Source organism: Callorhinus ursinus, unplaced genomic scaffold (genome assembly GCF_003265705.2).
Source record: "Callorhinus ursinus isolate GAN/ISIS: 27379988/994484 unplaced genomic scaffold, GSC_fseal_2.0 scaffold68, whole genome shotgun sequence".
Classification (NCBI taxonomy): Eukaryota; Metazoa; Chordata; class Mammalia; order Carnivora; family Otariidae; genus Callorhinus; species Callorhinus ursinus.
Genome location: NW_027397130.1, coordinates 4,783,436 through 4,801,191, shown reverse-complemented (window position 1 = coordinate 4,801,191; position 17,756 = coordinate 4,783,436). Strand labels below are relative to the sequence as shown.

General features: G+C 54.5%; 1 protein-coding gene across 4 annotated transcripts in view; it reads left to right on the top strand.

Annotated features, from left to right (window-relative positions):
• The window catches only part of MGAT5B (alpha-1,6-mannosylglycoprotein 6-beta-N-acetylglucosaminyltransferase B), an 83,306-nt gene that overhangs the window by 35,115 nt on the left and 30,435 nt on the right, over positions 1-17,756 (top strand). For all 4 annotated transcript variants that reach the window (XM_073886019.1, XM_073886018.1, XM_025859829.2 and 1 more), the window contains 5 exons: positions 4,752-4,867; positions 5,386-5,459; positions 6,477-6,647; positions 7,411-7,575; positions 8,340-8,509. In XM_073886019.1, the coding sequence (XP_073742120.1) occupies positions 4,752-4,867; positions 5,386-5,459; positions 6,477-6,647; positions 7,411-7,575; positions 8,340-8,509 (696 nt within the window). The remainder of the gene's footprint in view (positions 1-4,751; positions 4,868-5,385; positions 5,460-6,476; positions 6,648-7,410; positions 7,576-8,339; positions 8,510-17,756) is intronic.

Here is a 17,756-nt window from a genome sequence, read left to right as displayed (position 1 = left end):
GGATGTTGTCGAGAGAATTGCCCGGGGCCCCATTGGCTGGAGACAGCTGTGCCCCGACTTCCTAGTCTGTTCCCCTTCTTCGTGCTTCCCAGGCCACGGCCCTGCTGTGGTCTGCGGTCTCGAGGCATCTGCTTTCACTGTCAGTTTTTGAAGAGCATCCCAGGGAGAGAGGACTAATCATAGATTATTTGACAATAGAAAGCACTGCCCAAATGCTAAGTCCAGTTTAATAACAGCAAGGCCAAGTCATTCCGTTTTGAACAAGCTGAGCTTGTGAAATCAGACAGATGCCACCTGCACTATTTAGAGTCCCTCTTAGTGATGTTCCCCGGGAAACGCTTATCGTATGAAAATCCTCAAAAAGGGAAGTGCTTTGTTCTGTAGTTAGACACACAAAACTTCCTTTTGGGGACGGGGTGACTGCTGTAGATAGGGAATGAACGCATCTCGAGCGTTTATGGAGCGTCTACTAGACGCTGAGCACGTGATACTCGGCCTTGGGTCTAATCCTTGGAGTCACTCTGTGAGGGAGTTGAGATCATTCAGCTGTTACAGGAGCTGACCCCTGAGTTCAGAGAGGTTAGGTAACCTGCTCAAGGTCACACAGCTGTCCGGTGGAGGCTGGATTTGAATCCAGGACCTCTGACTCTGAGATCCTCGCTCTTCCCAATCTCTGAGTAATGTGGAGAGTCACCCGCCTGGGACTTGAGACGTCAAGGGCATCTTCAGCTGTTCTTTGTCTCCGGAGAAAGTAGCTGCAGGTGATGCTTGGGCTTCAGTAAGCGGAGCATGGGTTGGAGAGAAGTTTCTGACAGCAGGGGTCCAGGAGAACCTGGACGCTCCTTTTTTTTTTTTTTTTTTTAAAATTTTTGATTTATTTACTTGAGAGAGAGAGAGAGCCCAGAGGGAGAGGGAGAAGCAGACTTCCCGCGGAGCAGGGAGCCCGATGTGGGACTCGATCCCAGGACCCTGGGATCATGACCTGAGCTGAAGGCAGACGCTTAACCCACTGAGCCACCCAGGCGCGGACTCTCCTTTTGTGATGGACTAAAAACCGTTTTCCCTCGGTGGTGCATTACTTTCCTTGGGCTGCCATAAAGAAGGACCACAAACTGGATGGTTTAAAACAATAAAAATGATTTCCTTTCTTGGTTCTGGGGGCTGAAGTCTGAAAGCCAGGTATCAGCAAGGCCTTGTTCCTTCCGAAGCCTCCAGGGGTGGATCCTTCCCTGCCTCTTCCGGTTTCTGGTGGCTGAGGTGGCCCCTGGCTTGTGGACACGTCCCTGCAGTCTGTCTCTGCCGTCCCGTGGCGGCTGTCCCCGGCGCGTCTTCACGTGGCCTTCTCATAAGGACACCAGGAAGGGAACTGAGGCCCAACCTGATTCAAGCATGACCTCATCTCAACTAATTACATTTGCAAAGACCCTATTTCCAAATAAGGTCACATTTTTTTGTGGTTCTGGGTAGATGTGAATCTGGGGGGAGGGGAACTCTACTCAGCCCTGCACAGGGATGGAGCTCTGGGCACGTGGCCCATGCCAGGCGGTGCCAGGCTCCATCCGAAAGCATGTTCCTGTCCTTGAGGACTCAGGACTCCACTGGGGGTTTCTTTCCTTTCCTTTTTTTTTTTAAAGATTTTATTTTTGGGGTGCCTGGGTGTCTCAGTTAAGTGTCTGTCTTTGGCTTGGGTCGTGATCCTGGGGTCCTGGGATCGAGCCCTGCATCGGACTCCTTGCTCAGCAGGGAGCCTGCTTCTCCATCTCCCGCTGCCCCTGCTCGCGTATTCTCTCTCTCTCTCTCTCTCTCGCACCCTCTCAAATAAATAAAATCTTAAAAAAAAAAAAAGATTTTTTAAAAGTAATCTCTACACTCAATATAAGGCTCACACCTACAACCCCAAGATCAAGAGTCACATGCTTCATAGACTGAGCCAGCCAGGTGCCCCAGGACTCCACTGGGGGTTTCAAGCCGGCCACTCACAAGCACATCCCAGCATTGTAGGGGGACTCGGAGAAGTGATCTTGCTCCTGAACGGTGGATGGAGCAGAGCCTCGAGGGAGAGGCACCTTCAGGAAGGCTTGAAGTGGGGTCCCTTCCAAAGTCTCCAGGGACCTGGCAGGACCCCCACTCATCCCTGACAAGGGTTGTTTGTGCTCTGGGGTCTCTGGTTAGAAGTTGGGAGGGGTACCAGGTCCTTCCCTGCCCGGGAGCACCCCCTGTGCTCCTCGGCCGCCCGTGCTCAGCACCAACCCTGACCTAGCAGCCGCGAGCTTCTGGCCTTCCGCGCGGTGCCCACCTCCTGTGGTCAGCGGAATGTTTCTTCCAGGCGGAGGAGTATCCATCCAGCTCCAGAACACTCGCTCGGAACTGACTGCAGAGCCCCACAGACGTCAGGAGCATCCTCCACGGGTACATATCACCCCCAAGGGTGAAGTCTCGTTCTTGAGGAGGAAGTTATCTGCGACGTCACAGCAGCCTGTGGCCCTCACAGACCACGGTGTGTAAACAGAGCAGCGGCAGGGCGCCTGGGTGGCTCAGTTGGTTAAGCGACTGCCTTCGGCTCAGGTCACGATCCTGGAGTCCCGGGATCGAGTCCTGCATCGGGCTCCCTGCTCAGCGGGGAGTCTGCTTCTCCCTCTGACCCTCTTCCCTCTCGTGCTCTCTATCTCTCATTCTCTCTCTCTCTCTCAAATAAATAAATAAAATCTTAAAAAAAAAATTAAACAGAGCAGCGGCACGTCCCTGGTTTTAACTTTTTGTGGAGGAGGTGAGTGGGGGCGAATGTGTCCACAAAGGCTCCTCCGGGGGCGGTAATGAGGAGAGGTAGAGAAGCAGCTCCGGGCTGGCCCAAACCCCTTGGGCTGCAGCTTCAGCCTCACCACAAGGCTGACGGTGGTGGCCTGCCTGTGCGGGCCTTCATTTTTAAAGAGGAGGACGCTGAGGCACAAGAGGCTAAGTGACTTGCCTGGGGTCACACTGCTCCTAAGAGGCAGATCTTCAGCTCTTCTGTTTTACCGTAAACTGGAGAGATGCTGGCCTCTCTCTTCCCCAGCCATCTGAAGGCCAAGGGGAACTCTCCCTACTTCCTCCTGTCTGAGGACTTTCTGGGCAAAAGAAGCATCATCTTGAGTCGTCTTCTTATTTGTAGTCTCATAGAACGCTGCTGTGGCTGAATTGTGCCCTCCAAAAAGATACGTCGACATCTGGATCCCTGGTGTCTATGAACCTGATCTTACTTGGAAGTGGGCCTTGGCCGATGTGATCAAATTAGAATGAGGTCACACTGGATCGGGGGGCCTTCATCCAGTGACGGGGTTCCTGTAAAACGCGGGAGTTTGGACACACACAGAAGGCCAAGTGATGGCAGAGGCAGAGGCTGGGTGATGTGCCCCACTAGCCACGGCTAGCCCCACCTGAAGCTGGGGAGAGTCTCCCTCCCTCCCTTCGTCCCAGAAGGAAACCACCCTGCTGACATCTTGATTTCGGACTCCTGGCCTCCAGGACTGCGAGGGAACAAATGTGTGGTAGTGTGTTACCGTGGCCAAGGCATGCCGCCTTCCATTAGGTTTTTGTTTGATTTTGAGAGGGTTGATGGGATTGTGTGTGTGTGTGTGTGTGTGTGTGTATGTGTGCATGGACACGCATGTGTGTGTGTGTCGTCGAGGGCTCGTGTGCCGCTTCCTGCCACCTTCTTCCTTCTGTGGCCACCCCACGCCATGTCTGCCTTGCCCCCGTCTCCTGCACCCTCTGTGGATGGGGCCACTGCTCGTCCTCTCCTCGAGGAAGGCAGCGGTGGGAGGGGAGGGCGGCCCGAGGGGGCAGGCAGCCGTCACCATTGTCCTCTGGAGGACAGATCACCTGAGAGGAGTCCTCCCTCCTGTAATTCCCATTTTGTGCGGCAGAAAAGCCCCCGTCCTTATAAAGGGATAAATGGAGCTTAAACAAGGGGCGCAGAGCCAGAGGGTGAAGTGTGAATCAAAGGAACAGAATTAACGTGTGGGAGCGAGTAGGCAACTTCTGGAGAAAGCCCACGCACCGGCAGTGGGGTCCATCTCGACACAGGCCTTCGCAATGAGATAAATCCTGCATATGATGTCTTATAAACTTCTCTGGGAGTTGAGTAGTAATCAACACCGGGAAATAATTTCTCCAAAAATAAAGGCAATGCGAGTATTGGTGGTGGGTGGAGGGCTGTGATGTTTGTGGCAGTAAATGTGTTTAAGATCCTGGGAAGAATTCAGGCTCAGGAGCTCAGCAATAATTTACTAGAGGCTTAATAGTTGGCAAGTCCCCAGGCTGCTTTGGGTGGAATTTATTTTGGCACGATGTAGCCCCTCTGAGAGGAAACGGAGAAACAGGCTCAGGGCAGCCGGCCATGTCCAGGAAAGGCCTCCGTCGCGGGGGGTCCTGGGCCCAATCCTGCCCCGGCTCTCCAATAGAATCCCTCGCCCTGCTTTAGCTTCAGTCGCTGCCCCTCAGCACGCGGAGTGCATGCACGTGCGGATGAATGTGCAGACGTGCCTGGGACACGCACATGTGCGTGTGCAGTGGGTGGTCAGAGAGCCCTTCCAGCAGGGAGCGGGGGCACACGCCTCCACCTCCAGGCCCAGCGCTGTGCATCGCTGGGTCTCGATTCGGGGCAGGGTGGTGTCCGGGCGCCTGGAGCGCTCACACCGGCTGCCCTCGCTCGTCCCTCCCAGGAAGACCCCCGAGGTGGGCTGTGCGGGTTCACCCCTGGCTTCTCTCACTAGGTTTCCCCCTGGGGCCGGCCTCATGGAGCGGATCCAGGCCATCGCCCAGAACGTGTCCGACATCGCCGTGAAGGTGGACCAGATCCTGCGCCACAGCCTGCTCCTGCACAGCAAGGGTGGGGCCCAGGGCACCCTCTACCCCCAGGAGGCCAGTGTACTGGGTGGCCCTGACCACTCCCCACGGCAGCGCTCCCGGCTCCGGCCTCAGGCTCTGAGTGGGGTGACTTGGGGTTTGCCCCACTGTGACCTGGTGTGAGAACAGAGGTCCTGGAGTCCCCGGGGGGCCGCCTTCATTTTTCTTGATGTGGGGAGCAGCAGGCTGGGGGCCCCCCTAAGAGGGTTACATTTGGGTGGGTGCATGAGGTCTGCCTATCCAGACACTGGTCCATAGCCATTCAAGCTGGCTCCTCACTGGTTCCAAAGCCCATATAGTGGGTGAGGGCCTGTGGCAGAGGGGGAAACCCAGGCTTGGGGACCCCCTGGCGGGTGGCTTTTTAGGTGAGAAAACTCAGGGGAGGGAGGGCAGGGTGTGCTCCCGAGCTAACCCCTCCCCCACAGACCAGGCCTTCCTCACACTTCACGGGGCTCCTCCCTAGACCCCGGCCCTCAGCAAGCTGACCTTCTCCCCCTGCAGTGTCTGAAGGCCGGCGGGACCAGTGTGAGGCACCCAGTGACCCCAAGTTCCCTGATTGCTCAGGGAAGGTGGAGGTGAGGCCCGGGGCTGAGGATGGGGGTAGAGGTGACCGGGGGAGGGGCAGGCTCCTCTCTGGGGACTCTGCCCCCACACTAGCTCTGAGATTCTGCTCCTGGCAGGGATGTCTGCTGGTGAGGACTTCTCCGCCCAGCCCCCAGCCCCTGACCCTGGTGCCCGCTGGCAGAGGCCAGCCTCAGGGAGACGGCCCCTCTGCTTGGGCCGTCTGCCTGGCCCAGCAGCCCACATTGCCTGAGATGATCATGTTTCAGGGTTTTTGGTACTTTCTTACAGCAGACAAACTGTTAATAACACCTCCAGCAGCCTGCATCCCCAAAAATTCAGACCCACGCTGGATCTCTTGAGTGGGCCTGTCTCCTCATCCCTCCCCACCCTTGCAACCAGCTGGACTAAAAGCCCCCCGGCCCCTCCTCTGGGGGCTCACTTCCCGGGGCCCATGGCTTCATGAAGTCTGTCCCTCTGGGAATGCAGGCTACGGCATAAAAGCTGGCTCCTGTCTGGTTCTTAACTCCCTAAGAGGGTGGAGCAGCGGCCCTGTGTGCCCCTTCCTCGGTGACATGTGGGGATCACTGTGGGTGGGGCCCACTCTGGCTCCAGCCCTTGTGTTCTTGGAGCCTGCTCCTGACCTTGGCCTCAACCGGATCCTGCTCCTGGGGGAGACCAGCCAGGCCCCAAGCTGCTGCATTTCCCACTGTCTGCCCCAGAGCTTTCCCTGAGTGTGTTGTGACCTGGCCTTGTTCTGCCGGGGTCCTCCTCTTTCTGGACCTGGGGCACAGTGGTCCTGTTCAGCCCTTCCCGAGGTTCTCAGGGTCCAGGACAGAAGGCTGGGTCATGGGGCTCTGGTCTAGCCTCTCTCTTCTCTGCTCCTGGCCCTTGCTGCATCTCTAAGTGTGTGCCCCAGAGGTCCTGGCCTGAGGGACCTCGGGTCCCCAAGGACATGCCTGCAGAGAGCCTGCCAAGGGTATGGGTGGGGCTGGTGCCAGCACCCTGGCCTAGGCTGGCCCTCTCCACAGTGGATGCGTGCCCGCTGGACCTCGGACCCCTGCTACGCCTTCTTCGGAGTGGACGGCACTGAGTGTTCCTTCCTCATCTACCTCAGTGAGGTTGAGTGGTTCTGTCCCCCACTGCCCTGGAGGAACCAGACGGCCGCCCACATGGCCCCCAAGCCCCTCCCCAAAGTCCAGGTAGGCCTGGGAAGTGGGTGGGTCCGTGAGGGGCTGGTGGACAGGTCAGCTGGCCTCCTCGGGTGGGGCGTCCTTAAGGGACAGCAGGAGGAGCCCTTTGCCCCTGGTAAAATGAGGCCAGCCCGCTGTGCCTGGTGGGGGGCGCGTCCCAGCCTGCCAGCCTTCTGGGGATGCTGCAAAGCTTGGCCTAGTTGAGGGGCAAGCTGGGGCCCTGGAGGCACCCCCTAAATGGACTAGAATAATAGTAACAATAGCTGTCGCTCCTGGAAGGCTTCCAGATACTTTATTTGTACTTAAACCTCCCAGCAGTCCCTTATGCGACCACACTGAACAGATGGCAAATCTGAGGTCTAGGGAGTGCAGTTAATTTGTTCAAGGCGTCCAGTTACTCCAGCTCCACTGAAAGGGGGCCTGGCCTCCCTGCCATCCGAGCACCAGCTCTGACCGCCGCCTTCCCTGCCTCGGTGTAGCTGCCAGGCTCCTGGGGACTGTCATCGCTGACCACCCCCAAAGGGCTCGGGACAGAAGGATGACTGGAGCTGGGCTGGGACAGACCAGCTTGGCTGGGGGTTAGTGTTGGTGGGTGAGAGCAGGGCTCCCCGACGGTGGGGGCCGGTGGGCCTTTATAAATGGCAAGAGAAGTTAGAGCAGGCCCCAGCCTCCCAGGGAGGGTGCCAGGCCCTGTTCCCAGGGCAGCGGGTGATGGCGGTGGCACGGCTGTGGGGCTGAGGGCCAGAGAACCCAGGTCTGGGCCCCCCTCCAGGCAGTTTTCCGGAGCAACCTGTCCCACCTCCTGGAGCTGATGGGCAGTGGGAAGGAGTCTCTAATCTTCATGAAGAAACGGACCAAGCGGCTCACGGCCCAGTGGACGCTGGCTGCCCAGCGGCTGGCACGGAAGCTGGGAAGCATCTGGAGGGACCAGAAGCAGGTACTGCTTCTCTGTGCATTCAGGGCGCTGCGCTCAGAGAGCTTAGGAAACGAGCTCAGGGCCCCAGGCCTTCAACAGGGCACCAGGTCTGCCCTTGAAAAGGTTTTATTGAGTTTATTTGAATTTCAGTTGGGGTGAGGGAGGCAGAGTCAGAACAGATGCATGTGGTGGCCCCTGGCCCTTTTTACGCTTGGAGTAGAATGACAGACCCTCCCCTCCACCATGTAGGGGTTCTGCATTCTGTAGACATCTCGTTCTTTTCAGGCAGAAAGGTCATGGCATTTGCCTGGAATATTGGGAATAATATAGCCTGTTTTGGGGAGGTTTGTAGGTCCATCCATCCATCCACCCACCCACCCATCCACCGTCCATCCACCCATCCATCCACCCTTTCGTCCACCCATCCATCCATCCATCTATCCATCCACGTTTATCCATCCAATAAATATTTACCTGACTCTCACAGCACCCTGTTTATTTCTTTCAGAGTCCCTATCATTTCATGAAATTATCTCTTGTCTGTGTTTACTGTTGTCTACCTCTTCCATCTGGAACGTAAGCGCCTTGAGGGCAGGATGTGACCATCTTGTTCACTTTGATCCTCAGTGCCCAGTGTGGTCACTCTGCCTCTTGGTTCCCTTGCTGGTGCCAGAGAGCACCTGCCCAGGCACAGCCTGGGGACAGTGGCTGCTGCTGGTTGGGTCCCCCTGGGGGTGGCAGGGCAATGCTGCTCCTCCTCCACGCTGACTCTGTGTCCTCCCCAGATTCTTGTTCACATCGGCTTCCTGACGGAGGAGTCTGGTGACGTGTTCAGCCCGAGAGTGCTAAAGGGCGGGCCTCTGGGTGAGATGGTGCAGTGGGCAGACATCTTGGCCACTCTCTACGTCCTGGGCCATGGCCTGCGGATCACAGTGTCCCTGAAGGAGCTGCAGAGGTGAGTGCCGGGGGAAGGGAGGAGAGGAAGGGGAACCTGTCCCCCAGGAGCCCCTGCTCTAGCTGCTGGTCCCTGGGAGGCTTCCTGGTATACTGTGGATAGTGACATTCCTCATTGCCTCCTCTTCCTCCATGTTGATGCCTGGTCACGTTTGGGATGCACCAAGGAAGCATATTTGCATAGTGTTGTTCAAAGGTCCTTTTCTCCATCTTGGGCTAATAGGTGCCCCAGTGTTCGCACTCAGGGGCTGACAAATACTGGCCTGTGGAATTGAGCCAGGTCCTCTCTGACGGCGTCCTCTCTGCCTGTCTTTGGTGGGCGTGGTGCGGCCTTGGGATTTTTCTTCTGGAATTGGGCTCCTTCCTAGACCTATTCTGGGAGCTGGTAAGACCTGGAGGGTGGTGAGGTGAGCCTGTGATGCCTGTCCCTTCCCCAGTGCTTGCCTTTCCAGAGTCCCCCTGATGTTCTTGGAGGTGGGAGATGGTGATAAGAAGGGGGAGGATTATGTGTGTTTGTGTTTGTGCGCACCTGTATTCAAGTCTGGTTAGTTTTAACTGCTGCATTTGCGGGTTGTAGAAGTACAGACGGTTTTCCTTCGTTTATTTATTGATGTTTATTATATGATATTCAATACATACAAGAATGTCTGTAACATGTTATTAGGAAGTGCAAGAATAGGGTGTTCCCCCATAATTCTGTCGTCCAATTTAAAGAAAGAATATTCCCAGGACTCCTGTGCCCACCTGGTGTCCTCTCATCAATCCCTCTGCCTCCCCCCAGAGGAAACTTGCAACTTGGATTTTGTGTTTATCATTTCTTTGCTTTTATTTATTTATTTATTTTGAAAGATTTTATTTATTTATTTGACAGAGAGAGAGAGAGAGAGAGAGAGGCAGCAAGAGAGTGCGCACAAGCAGGGGGAGTGGGAGAGGGAGAAGCAGGCTTCCCGCCGAGCAGGGAGCCGGATGCGGGGCTCGATCCCAGGACCCTGGGATCATGCCCTGAGCCGAAGGCAGACGCTTAACGACTGAGCCACCCAGGCGCCCCCATTTCTTTGCTTTTAAATAAGAAATTGGTGTGTGTGTGTGTGTGTGTGTGTGTGTGTGTGTGTGTGTGTGTGTTTTACATACTCAGGTATCCATAAACAGTATATGGTTTAGTTTTATTTTGGTTTGCTTTGAGCTTTGTATAAATGGCATCTGCTGTATGTAATGTTGGAGACATGCTTTCTTCACCCATTATTATGTTTCAAAGATTCATTCATGTTGTTCCATGTAACTCTGTTTTATTCATTTTCACTGCTGTATGAGATTTCATTATGTGGATGGTCCATCATTATTTTGCAGTTTTTCCTGACTGTGGACATTTCCCCCCTGCTTTTGTAAGTTATTCTGAGTGATGCTGTGGTAGACATGCCTGTACCTGAGGTACCTGTGTCACAGTTTCTCTTGGGTAGAGACTGAGTTTTTCTTCAGTTTAGACTCAGGTGCACAGTTGCTGGGACTAATGGTGTGTGAAAATTCAGCTTTATAAGATAATGCTAATTGTTTTCCTAAGTGATGGCACCAATTCAGCCCCACCACTTGGAGGTTGCCAGTGGTCATGTTGTCACCCACATGTAAGGGTTATTACACTTCCTAATTGAGGATGTCTAGTGGTGTCATGATATCTTGTTATGTTCTTAACTTGCATTTCCCTGACAGCTAACGAGGCTGAGCATTCTGTCATATGCTTGTCCTTCTTTCCTCTTGATGAAATCCCCATTCATGTCATTTGCCCACCTTTCTGCTGGGTTGTTTATGTTTTCCTTATTGAGTTGTAGGTGTTCTTTATATACGATGGGTATAAATCCCATTCAACTTATTATATCTGTTGAAAAATCTCCTAATTTGTGGCTTGTCTTTGTAATTTTTCTTTCTTTCTTTCTTTCTTTCTTTCTTTCTTTCTTTCTTTCTTTCTTTCTTTCTTTCTTTCTTTCTTTTTCTTTCTTTCTTTCTCTCTCTCTCTCTTCCTCTCTCCCTCTCTCCCTCTCCTTCCCTTTCTCCCAAGGAACAGAAGGCCTTAATTTAATGTAATCAAAGTCATCGATCTTTTTCTTTTTCTTTATGGTTAGGGGTTTGTGCTTTGTGGTTTCCTATTCCTCTTTCTTATAGGGCATGACTAAAGAAGGCCCCAGAGGTGTTGCCTACAAATCGACTTTTCTTCATCAGTCCATTAACTTATTCTGAGGATGGTTTTCAAGCTAAAATGATTCTTGTCCAGAACCTGCCCATCAGCTTGATGGTCTGTTGGTTCTAGATGTCTCTCTCTGATCAGCATTTTGTCCTGGCCATGAATGCTGATGTTCTTTAGCACAGGAGTGTTGGAGAGAGGAGGATGCTGATGGGCACAAAGCCATTGACAGTCTTAGGTCAGCATGGTCTTGGGCAGCTACTCAGCCTCTGCAGTTTTTCACCTGCAACTTGGAGTCTGCCAGTAACTTCAGTAGCGCTTCTCATGAGCTCAATCGGAGGGCAGTACTAGGACCAGCCTTATTGCATAGGGGGAGGCCACTAAATGACCTAGTGGTTTGAAGGTTTTTATTCCCATGGCTTGCAGTTCACACCACTGGAGTAATTCTTTTAGGTCGACGCACTTCTCCAGTAGGCCTGGGAAAGTTGAAAAGTGTCTTCAGAGAGGAACAGTATATATAGAAGATCTACTTTGAAGGGGGAGAAGGTGACAAGGGCTAATGAGGGGGCTGCATGATTGTGGCAGTGTTGGGAAGCACAATCCCAGGTTGGGGGCAGCAGGTTCTGGGGAAGAGGTGATATCTGGGAATAGTATTCCCCCTCCCCCCCCCCCCCAATCTGGCTGAATATCCTGAGTGGGAAGGAACTGGGCAGGGAGCTGTCCCCGTGTGCTGGTGCTGAACTTGTCGATGAGCTACTCAGAGCTGGGAGAGGGAACCAGCATGGTCCCTCATTCTGGCTTTCACCCTGGTGGCATTTTGTCGTCAGACCAAGCTGTTCACATTGTGCAGGCCACTTCAGAGCTGAGTGTGCTCACTCGCCGCCCGCCGCCCACCAGCACACACTGCTGCTCACCCCCTGCTCCCTCTGAACAGAGGACACAGATGCATCAACACTGTGAAACAGAATGCTGCTAATGTTTGCAAATAATGAAAAGAAGCATCTTTACCTGGCCTTGAAGCTTCCTACAGGAAAGTCAAATAGGGTGGGGGTGAGGAGGAGGAAAGAGAAAAGGGACCCAGTGTCTGGGAAGTCAAAGAAGTCTTGGGCAGTTTGTGGATGGCGTGGTCAGGGGCTGTGGGTAGCCACGAGCCAGACCTGTCTAGGGCAGAGCAGCAAGCAAGGGTCTGAGGGCCCTTGTCCCCTAGGTCACCAGAGCCCCCAAGATGCAGTAGGAAGACCCCTGGGGGTGAGGGCTGTCTGGACTACTCATCCCAGGCTCTGCCACACACAAAGTCCCCTGTGAGTGTGGAGCATCCTGTCAGCATTGCTGATCCCTTGACTTGCTAGATGAATTCATGTTTATCAAGTGGCATTCAGCTTGATTCTTCCCTTCTGGCCATGTATCTTCTGGGGCCAGAGAGGGGAGAACTTCCTTCCTTTACTGCTGCCTGAGGGAAGGCTTCGCCCATTTGTGACAGCCCAACAACCACACTGAGGGAACCATCCCTCTGTGAGAGAGCAGATATTCGACAAGTCTCCTTAAATGATGGGAACTTCACTTCCTCCTCTGGCCACTTCTGAGGCGTGGCACTGAGCCTGCGTTTACTGAGGCTGCCATTGCTCATAAGGGGGCCAGAGCAGTGAAGATGGGGGTCACTGCACCCACGAGGTCTTGAAGGTGAGGCCCTAGTGTAAAGTGCCAAGATCTGAAATACCTCCTGCTGCTTTTCTTTAACTACACACATGTACCCACATATACACACATGTGCACACACGTGCATGCCCCAGTGTACAACCACATATGCATACCCATCACACACACGTGCATCCCTTTGTATAGGCCCACATCACCACGCATAGGCCAACACACACCCCCGTGCACAACATGCAGCATGCTGCGCGCGCACACACACACACACACACAGTCACACAGCCCACAGAAACTCCATGTCTTCCTGCCAACCCATCACTTCATGCCAAGCTCATGTGGATCTGAAATTCCCAGAAGCAGGGGCTCCAGGGAGAGGTTACCTCATCTCCGATTTGCAGTTTGTTACATGGGCAGGCCCAGCGCTGTGCCCGGACAGCTCTGTCCTTGGTCCCCAGTGGGGTGTAGGTGTGGGTGAATGCTCTTGCTCAGACAGGGCAGAGTTGTTGTAAACAGCCCAGACACCTCAGGGAACAGCCTCATGAAGGGGCTTTCTAAATCTGTTCTCAGAAACAATTTCAAGACAACTAGAAGAATAAAAACAGAAAAAAAGAAAGCCACCTTCCCCCGGAGATGTAATACAGTTATGTCTACAAAATTAACAGCATCAGCTGTGGTTGGAATACATTTCAGGTGGGGATTCTTACCCCTGCCCCCACCCCTCCAGCTGCAGAGCAGCCTTAGAAAATATACCGACATTTGGGCCCCACTCTTGGTGTCTCTATTTCATTGGTCTGGAGTGGGGGCCCAAGTATCAAGTTCTCAAAGATCCCCAGGTGCTCTAATGAGCAGTGAAGGTTGACAAGTGGAAAATTTGGGGCTGTGGTTTTTCTAAGCCTCCCCTGGGATCCCCCACCCGAGCATCTGGGCTGCTGTGGGATTGGGACACTGGCCTTCATGGCTTGTTCACAAGAGTCGTCCTCTGTGTTCCCAGTACTGGTCCTGAGGGCGGGATTAGGGCCTGGAGTTCAGGCTCAGGTCCCTAGAAGACTGGTAGAAAGCATGTGTGGATTCCTCCCAAGCCCACATGTGCATACCTGAAAGCCCCCACGATACCCTCGGTTGCAGGGGGTGGGCTGAGGAGGCACCCCTTGGAAGTGGCCCAGATAGTGGGGCCTCTCACGCCTCACCCCGGGCATCAGGTGGGAACTTGCTGACCTGGAATGTGCTTTGTTCCCTGCCCTTTCTTGGCTTTCCTTCTCCCCTGGGACAGATGTAGGCCAGGGCTGTGAGCTCCTCAAGCTCCTTCTGCTGGGACCACCCCAACGCTACCTAAAAAAAGCAGGCCTTCCCTTCCAGTGGAGATTTCAACACGGATGCGTATCAGTTAACTAGGGCTGCTCTAACAACACCCACACACTGGGTGCTTAGACAACAGAAATGTGTTGTCTCACAATCTGAGGGCCAGAGGTCCAAGAGCAAGGTGTCAGCAGGGTTGTGCCTCCGGAGGCCGTGAGGGAGAATCTGTCAGGGACTCTTCCCCGGCTTCTGGTGGTTTGCTGGTGATCTTTGGCGTTCGCTGGCTTGTGAAGCATCGTCCCGATCTCTGCCTTTGTCTTCACAGGGCCTTCTTTCTGTGTATGAGCATATCCAACTCTCCCCCTCCTATAAGAATGCCGGTCATATTGGATCGGGACACATCCTAATGACCTTATTTCAGTTTGATTACCCCTTTAACAGCTCTGTCTCTAGATAAAGCCACATTCTGAGATACTAGGGTTTAGGACTCCAACATGAATTCTGGGGGGACACGATGCAACTCATAGAAGATGGTGACCTTCTGAACCTGCAAAGGGGTCACGGGCAGAGATCCCATTGAACACACTCATGGCGTTGCTCTGGGCTCTGCAGGAGGAAGAGAATCATCCGGGAGCCTCACCTCCCAGCCTTAGGGAGCTGTTCCATGCGGGCAGCACCAGGTTAACTGGAAGGTAGGTCAATGAGATGTGAAGGCGAGCCCAATTCGGAGGCACAGCGTGGCTTCTGTGACACTGGTCTGGCTAAATGACCTGTTCAGGGGAAGGCAGCGGGACAGAGATGCTGCCGCTCGGATGTGTGCTGTGATTTGTCACAGATGTTCACGGCAGATGTCTTGGCCACTGACTAAGCAACAAGTCCGGACAGATGAGCCACTTTTCTCTGTTCCTCGTGTTTTGGTGTTTTAATTAACAAGCTCACTGGAGTGATGTTTGGGCAATGCACAGAGTCCACATCTGGCTTTGTGGCAGGATGTTTCCGGGGCGAGAACAGTGTGCTCCGCGACAGGACTGCAGGGGGCGGGGCTGCAGGGGGCGTGGGAAGGGGAGGCGGGGCCAGAACCCCTGTGGGCTGCACCCCTACTCCGTCCTGGTGAATGCCCCATCCACAGTGGGCATTTTAAATTAAGCCTTTCCCTTCCTGCCTGGCCAGAATCTGTGGTGCTCATTAATTTTATTTGCATAATTTCAAGCACCATTAGTAGTACATGGCATGAGGAAAAATTACTGAGCTCTTCCTCCATCCATGAGTGAAATTGGGTTTAGTAGAAAATTAGTTGACTTAACTGGCAAATGAAAGCTTGAGAGGAGAATGTTTAAATAGGAGGACGAGGAGGGAAGACTCTTGGCCGTCAACACGGGCGACCCGGTAGAAATCAGTCTTCTGGCCTTTTGATTTGATCAATGTTGTTGTTTGTCCCAGGGAAATACTGGGGAGGGTCCCGGGAGAACGAGGGAGGCAGGGACCACGTCCCTGTCCTTGTGCGCAGCCCAACCCTCTGAGAGCCAGGCGGGCAGGCCTCACGGTGCCGCTGGCTTGGACTGGCTCGGACTGGCCTGAACCAGGCCAAGCTAGCTGGCTCAAAGCAGTCACCGGCGGATGGCGGACAGCGGTGCCATTCTGAGAACAGCACCCAGGGGAGACCTGGAATTCGTGTGTTCAGGCAGCCGCCGAATTAGCTGGCGAGGGGCCCGCTGCTCAGAATGGAGACAGCGCGTTGGCAGGTGGCGTCACTGAACACAAGTATCATTAATTTGCCAAGCGATGGGAAGGCCTGAGAGCAAAGCCTTAAGGAAGGGCAACAGCGAAAGGCCTCCTGGAGAAAGGGGTGCCAGCAGAGGAGACTCAGGAGTGGCCAGGAGGGCTTGGAGCCATGGGCATCAATGGAGAAGATGCTTCTAGAAGGAGGGCGTGGCCAGTGATGTCAATTGCTCACCAGAAGTAAGAAGGGGACTGAAAATTGCCCAACGAATTTGGCCACGTGGAAGTCGTTGTTGACCCTAGAAAGACCCATCTTGGTTGAGTTGTGGGGACACACGCCAGAGATGGGTGGGCTGTAGGCTGAGGGGAAGGCTGGTGAGTTAGCAGCAAGGGCGATGAGAGGCCTTGGCCTCTTTGGGGAGCCCGGCTGTGAGGGGCGCAGAGCCCCGGAGGCAGGCGACAGCAGAAGCGCAGGGAGGGGCGTGAGTTTCCTGGGGCTGCCAAACAAAGTGCGAAAAGTCAGGTGGCTTATTGCCTCAGGGCTGTGGATGCCAGACGCCCGCCTTGCTGCGTGGGTGGGCTGGCTGCTCCAGTGGCTGTGAGGGGAACCTGCGAGCACCAAGCCTCTCCTAGCTTCTGGTGGCCGTAGGTGGCTACCTTCTCCTGTGCCTTCACGCCGCCTGCCCCCCGTGTGTGTCTGTCTCTGTGTCCAATTCCCCTCTCATAGGGACACCCCCATACTGGATTAGGACCCACCCTAAATGACCTCATCCTAACCTCACCATCTGCAAAGACCTTCTTTCCAAAGGAGGTCACACTCCCAGGTACTGGGGTTAGGACTTCAACACCTTTGGGGGGACACAGTTCACCCCGTAGCAGAAGGTATGCTTGTTTACCTTTCAAGGTGGGAGAGTGCAGGCATGTTTACATGCTCGTGCCAAGGAGCCCGAGGAGAGAGCAGCTGAAGATACAGGAGGGGGATAGCGGCCCCAGAAGACAGCCCCAGGAGGATGGGGGAGAGAGCCCCATGGGGCGGGGGTGGCCAGCATCTGCAGGGAGTGAGGTGGAGGATGGGGAACAGAACAGTGGACAAGACAGACACACCCCAGGGCTCCACCCAGATCTGTAGTGTGTTATCCCTTGGGGGGAAAAAACAGATTTGAAGCAAATACGGCAAAATGTTAAGACTTGACAAGGCTGGGAAGTGGGAATGCAGGGTATTCATTGTATCATGATATTATTTTCTAAAATTTGCTGGATGCTTGAAACATTTTATAACATATAAAATACAGAGATGAGAAAAGGGGAGGACCAGCCCATCTAGCATGTTCGGCACTTAGCAGGCCTCCCGTAAATATCGGCTGTTTCTCCACATTCCAGCCACACATTCCAAGCAGCGGCATGAGAAGCAAATGCTTAATTTATGCTGAAAAAACCTCTGTCCCCCCTCCTTTGTCCTTCTCCTTCCTTGGATTCCAAGGAGGCATTTTAATCTCCTGTGTAGTGGGATTGGGGTCTGCGTGGCTGAACACCATGGAAGGTGGGGAACCTCTGCTGTGGGGCCATGAGCCGTGGCGGCCCCGGCCCTTCATCCCCCCTGAGTCCAGGAGAGACGTGTCCTTGCTAGGGCCCCCCTCGCCTCCCGCTGCTTGTGGTGCTGAGCCACAGGGAGGGGGAATCTGTTTCTTACAAGTCTGACCAAGCCTTGACATTGGCCAACAAACATGACCGCCCCGATGCAGTGGCCGAGTCACCTTTCCCGGCTCTGACCTGGTCCACACCGGGGCCAGAGGGCTGCAGAGGGAGAGACATTTAAAGGAGACCCCGGGGGGGGGGGGGGGGGGGCCCGGGGGAATGAGGTAAGAAATGAGGTGCAGGCTGCCTTCTGAGGCTCTTGAGGGAAGGGTAACGAGGCAGGATTTGTTTATGGGAGGAAGCATGAGCCTCTCTTCAAGGCCTGGGGGCTATGGGTTCTCACAAAGGGAAGTGGGGTCCAGTGTTCTCTTCCCACCAAGTACAGAGAAAGGGGAGATCTTGTCAGGCAGCGGCTGGAGAACAGGTAGGTGGACAGTGGGACGGGCTTCCTGGAGCCCGAAGCCCCCCCAGAATGGGCAAAGCCCTGCTGCTCAGCCCCAGATGAGCGGGCCTGAGGTTGGTTTATCCCCGGGGAAGCTGGCAGAAGCACAGGGTGGTGCACATGACCCCCAGGCCTCCTTCCGGCCTTCTCTGAACTCCTAAAGGGGCTTTGGTGAAAAGGAGGCCTTTTCCTGGGAGCCAGACCATCTTTCTTCAGCTTCCCCCTGTGGACCCCAGGTCCCCCGAAGTACGCGTCCAGCACCCCAGGGCTGCGTCTCTCCTTCAACCCACGTCTCCCACAGCGGGGAGGGACGAGGCAGCACCTCCGGGC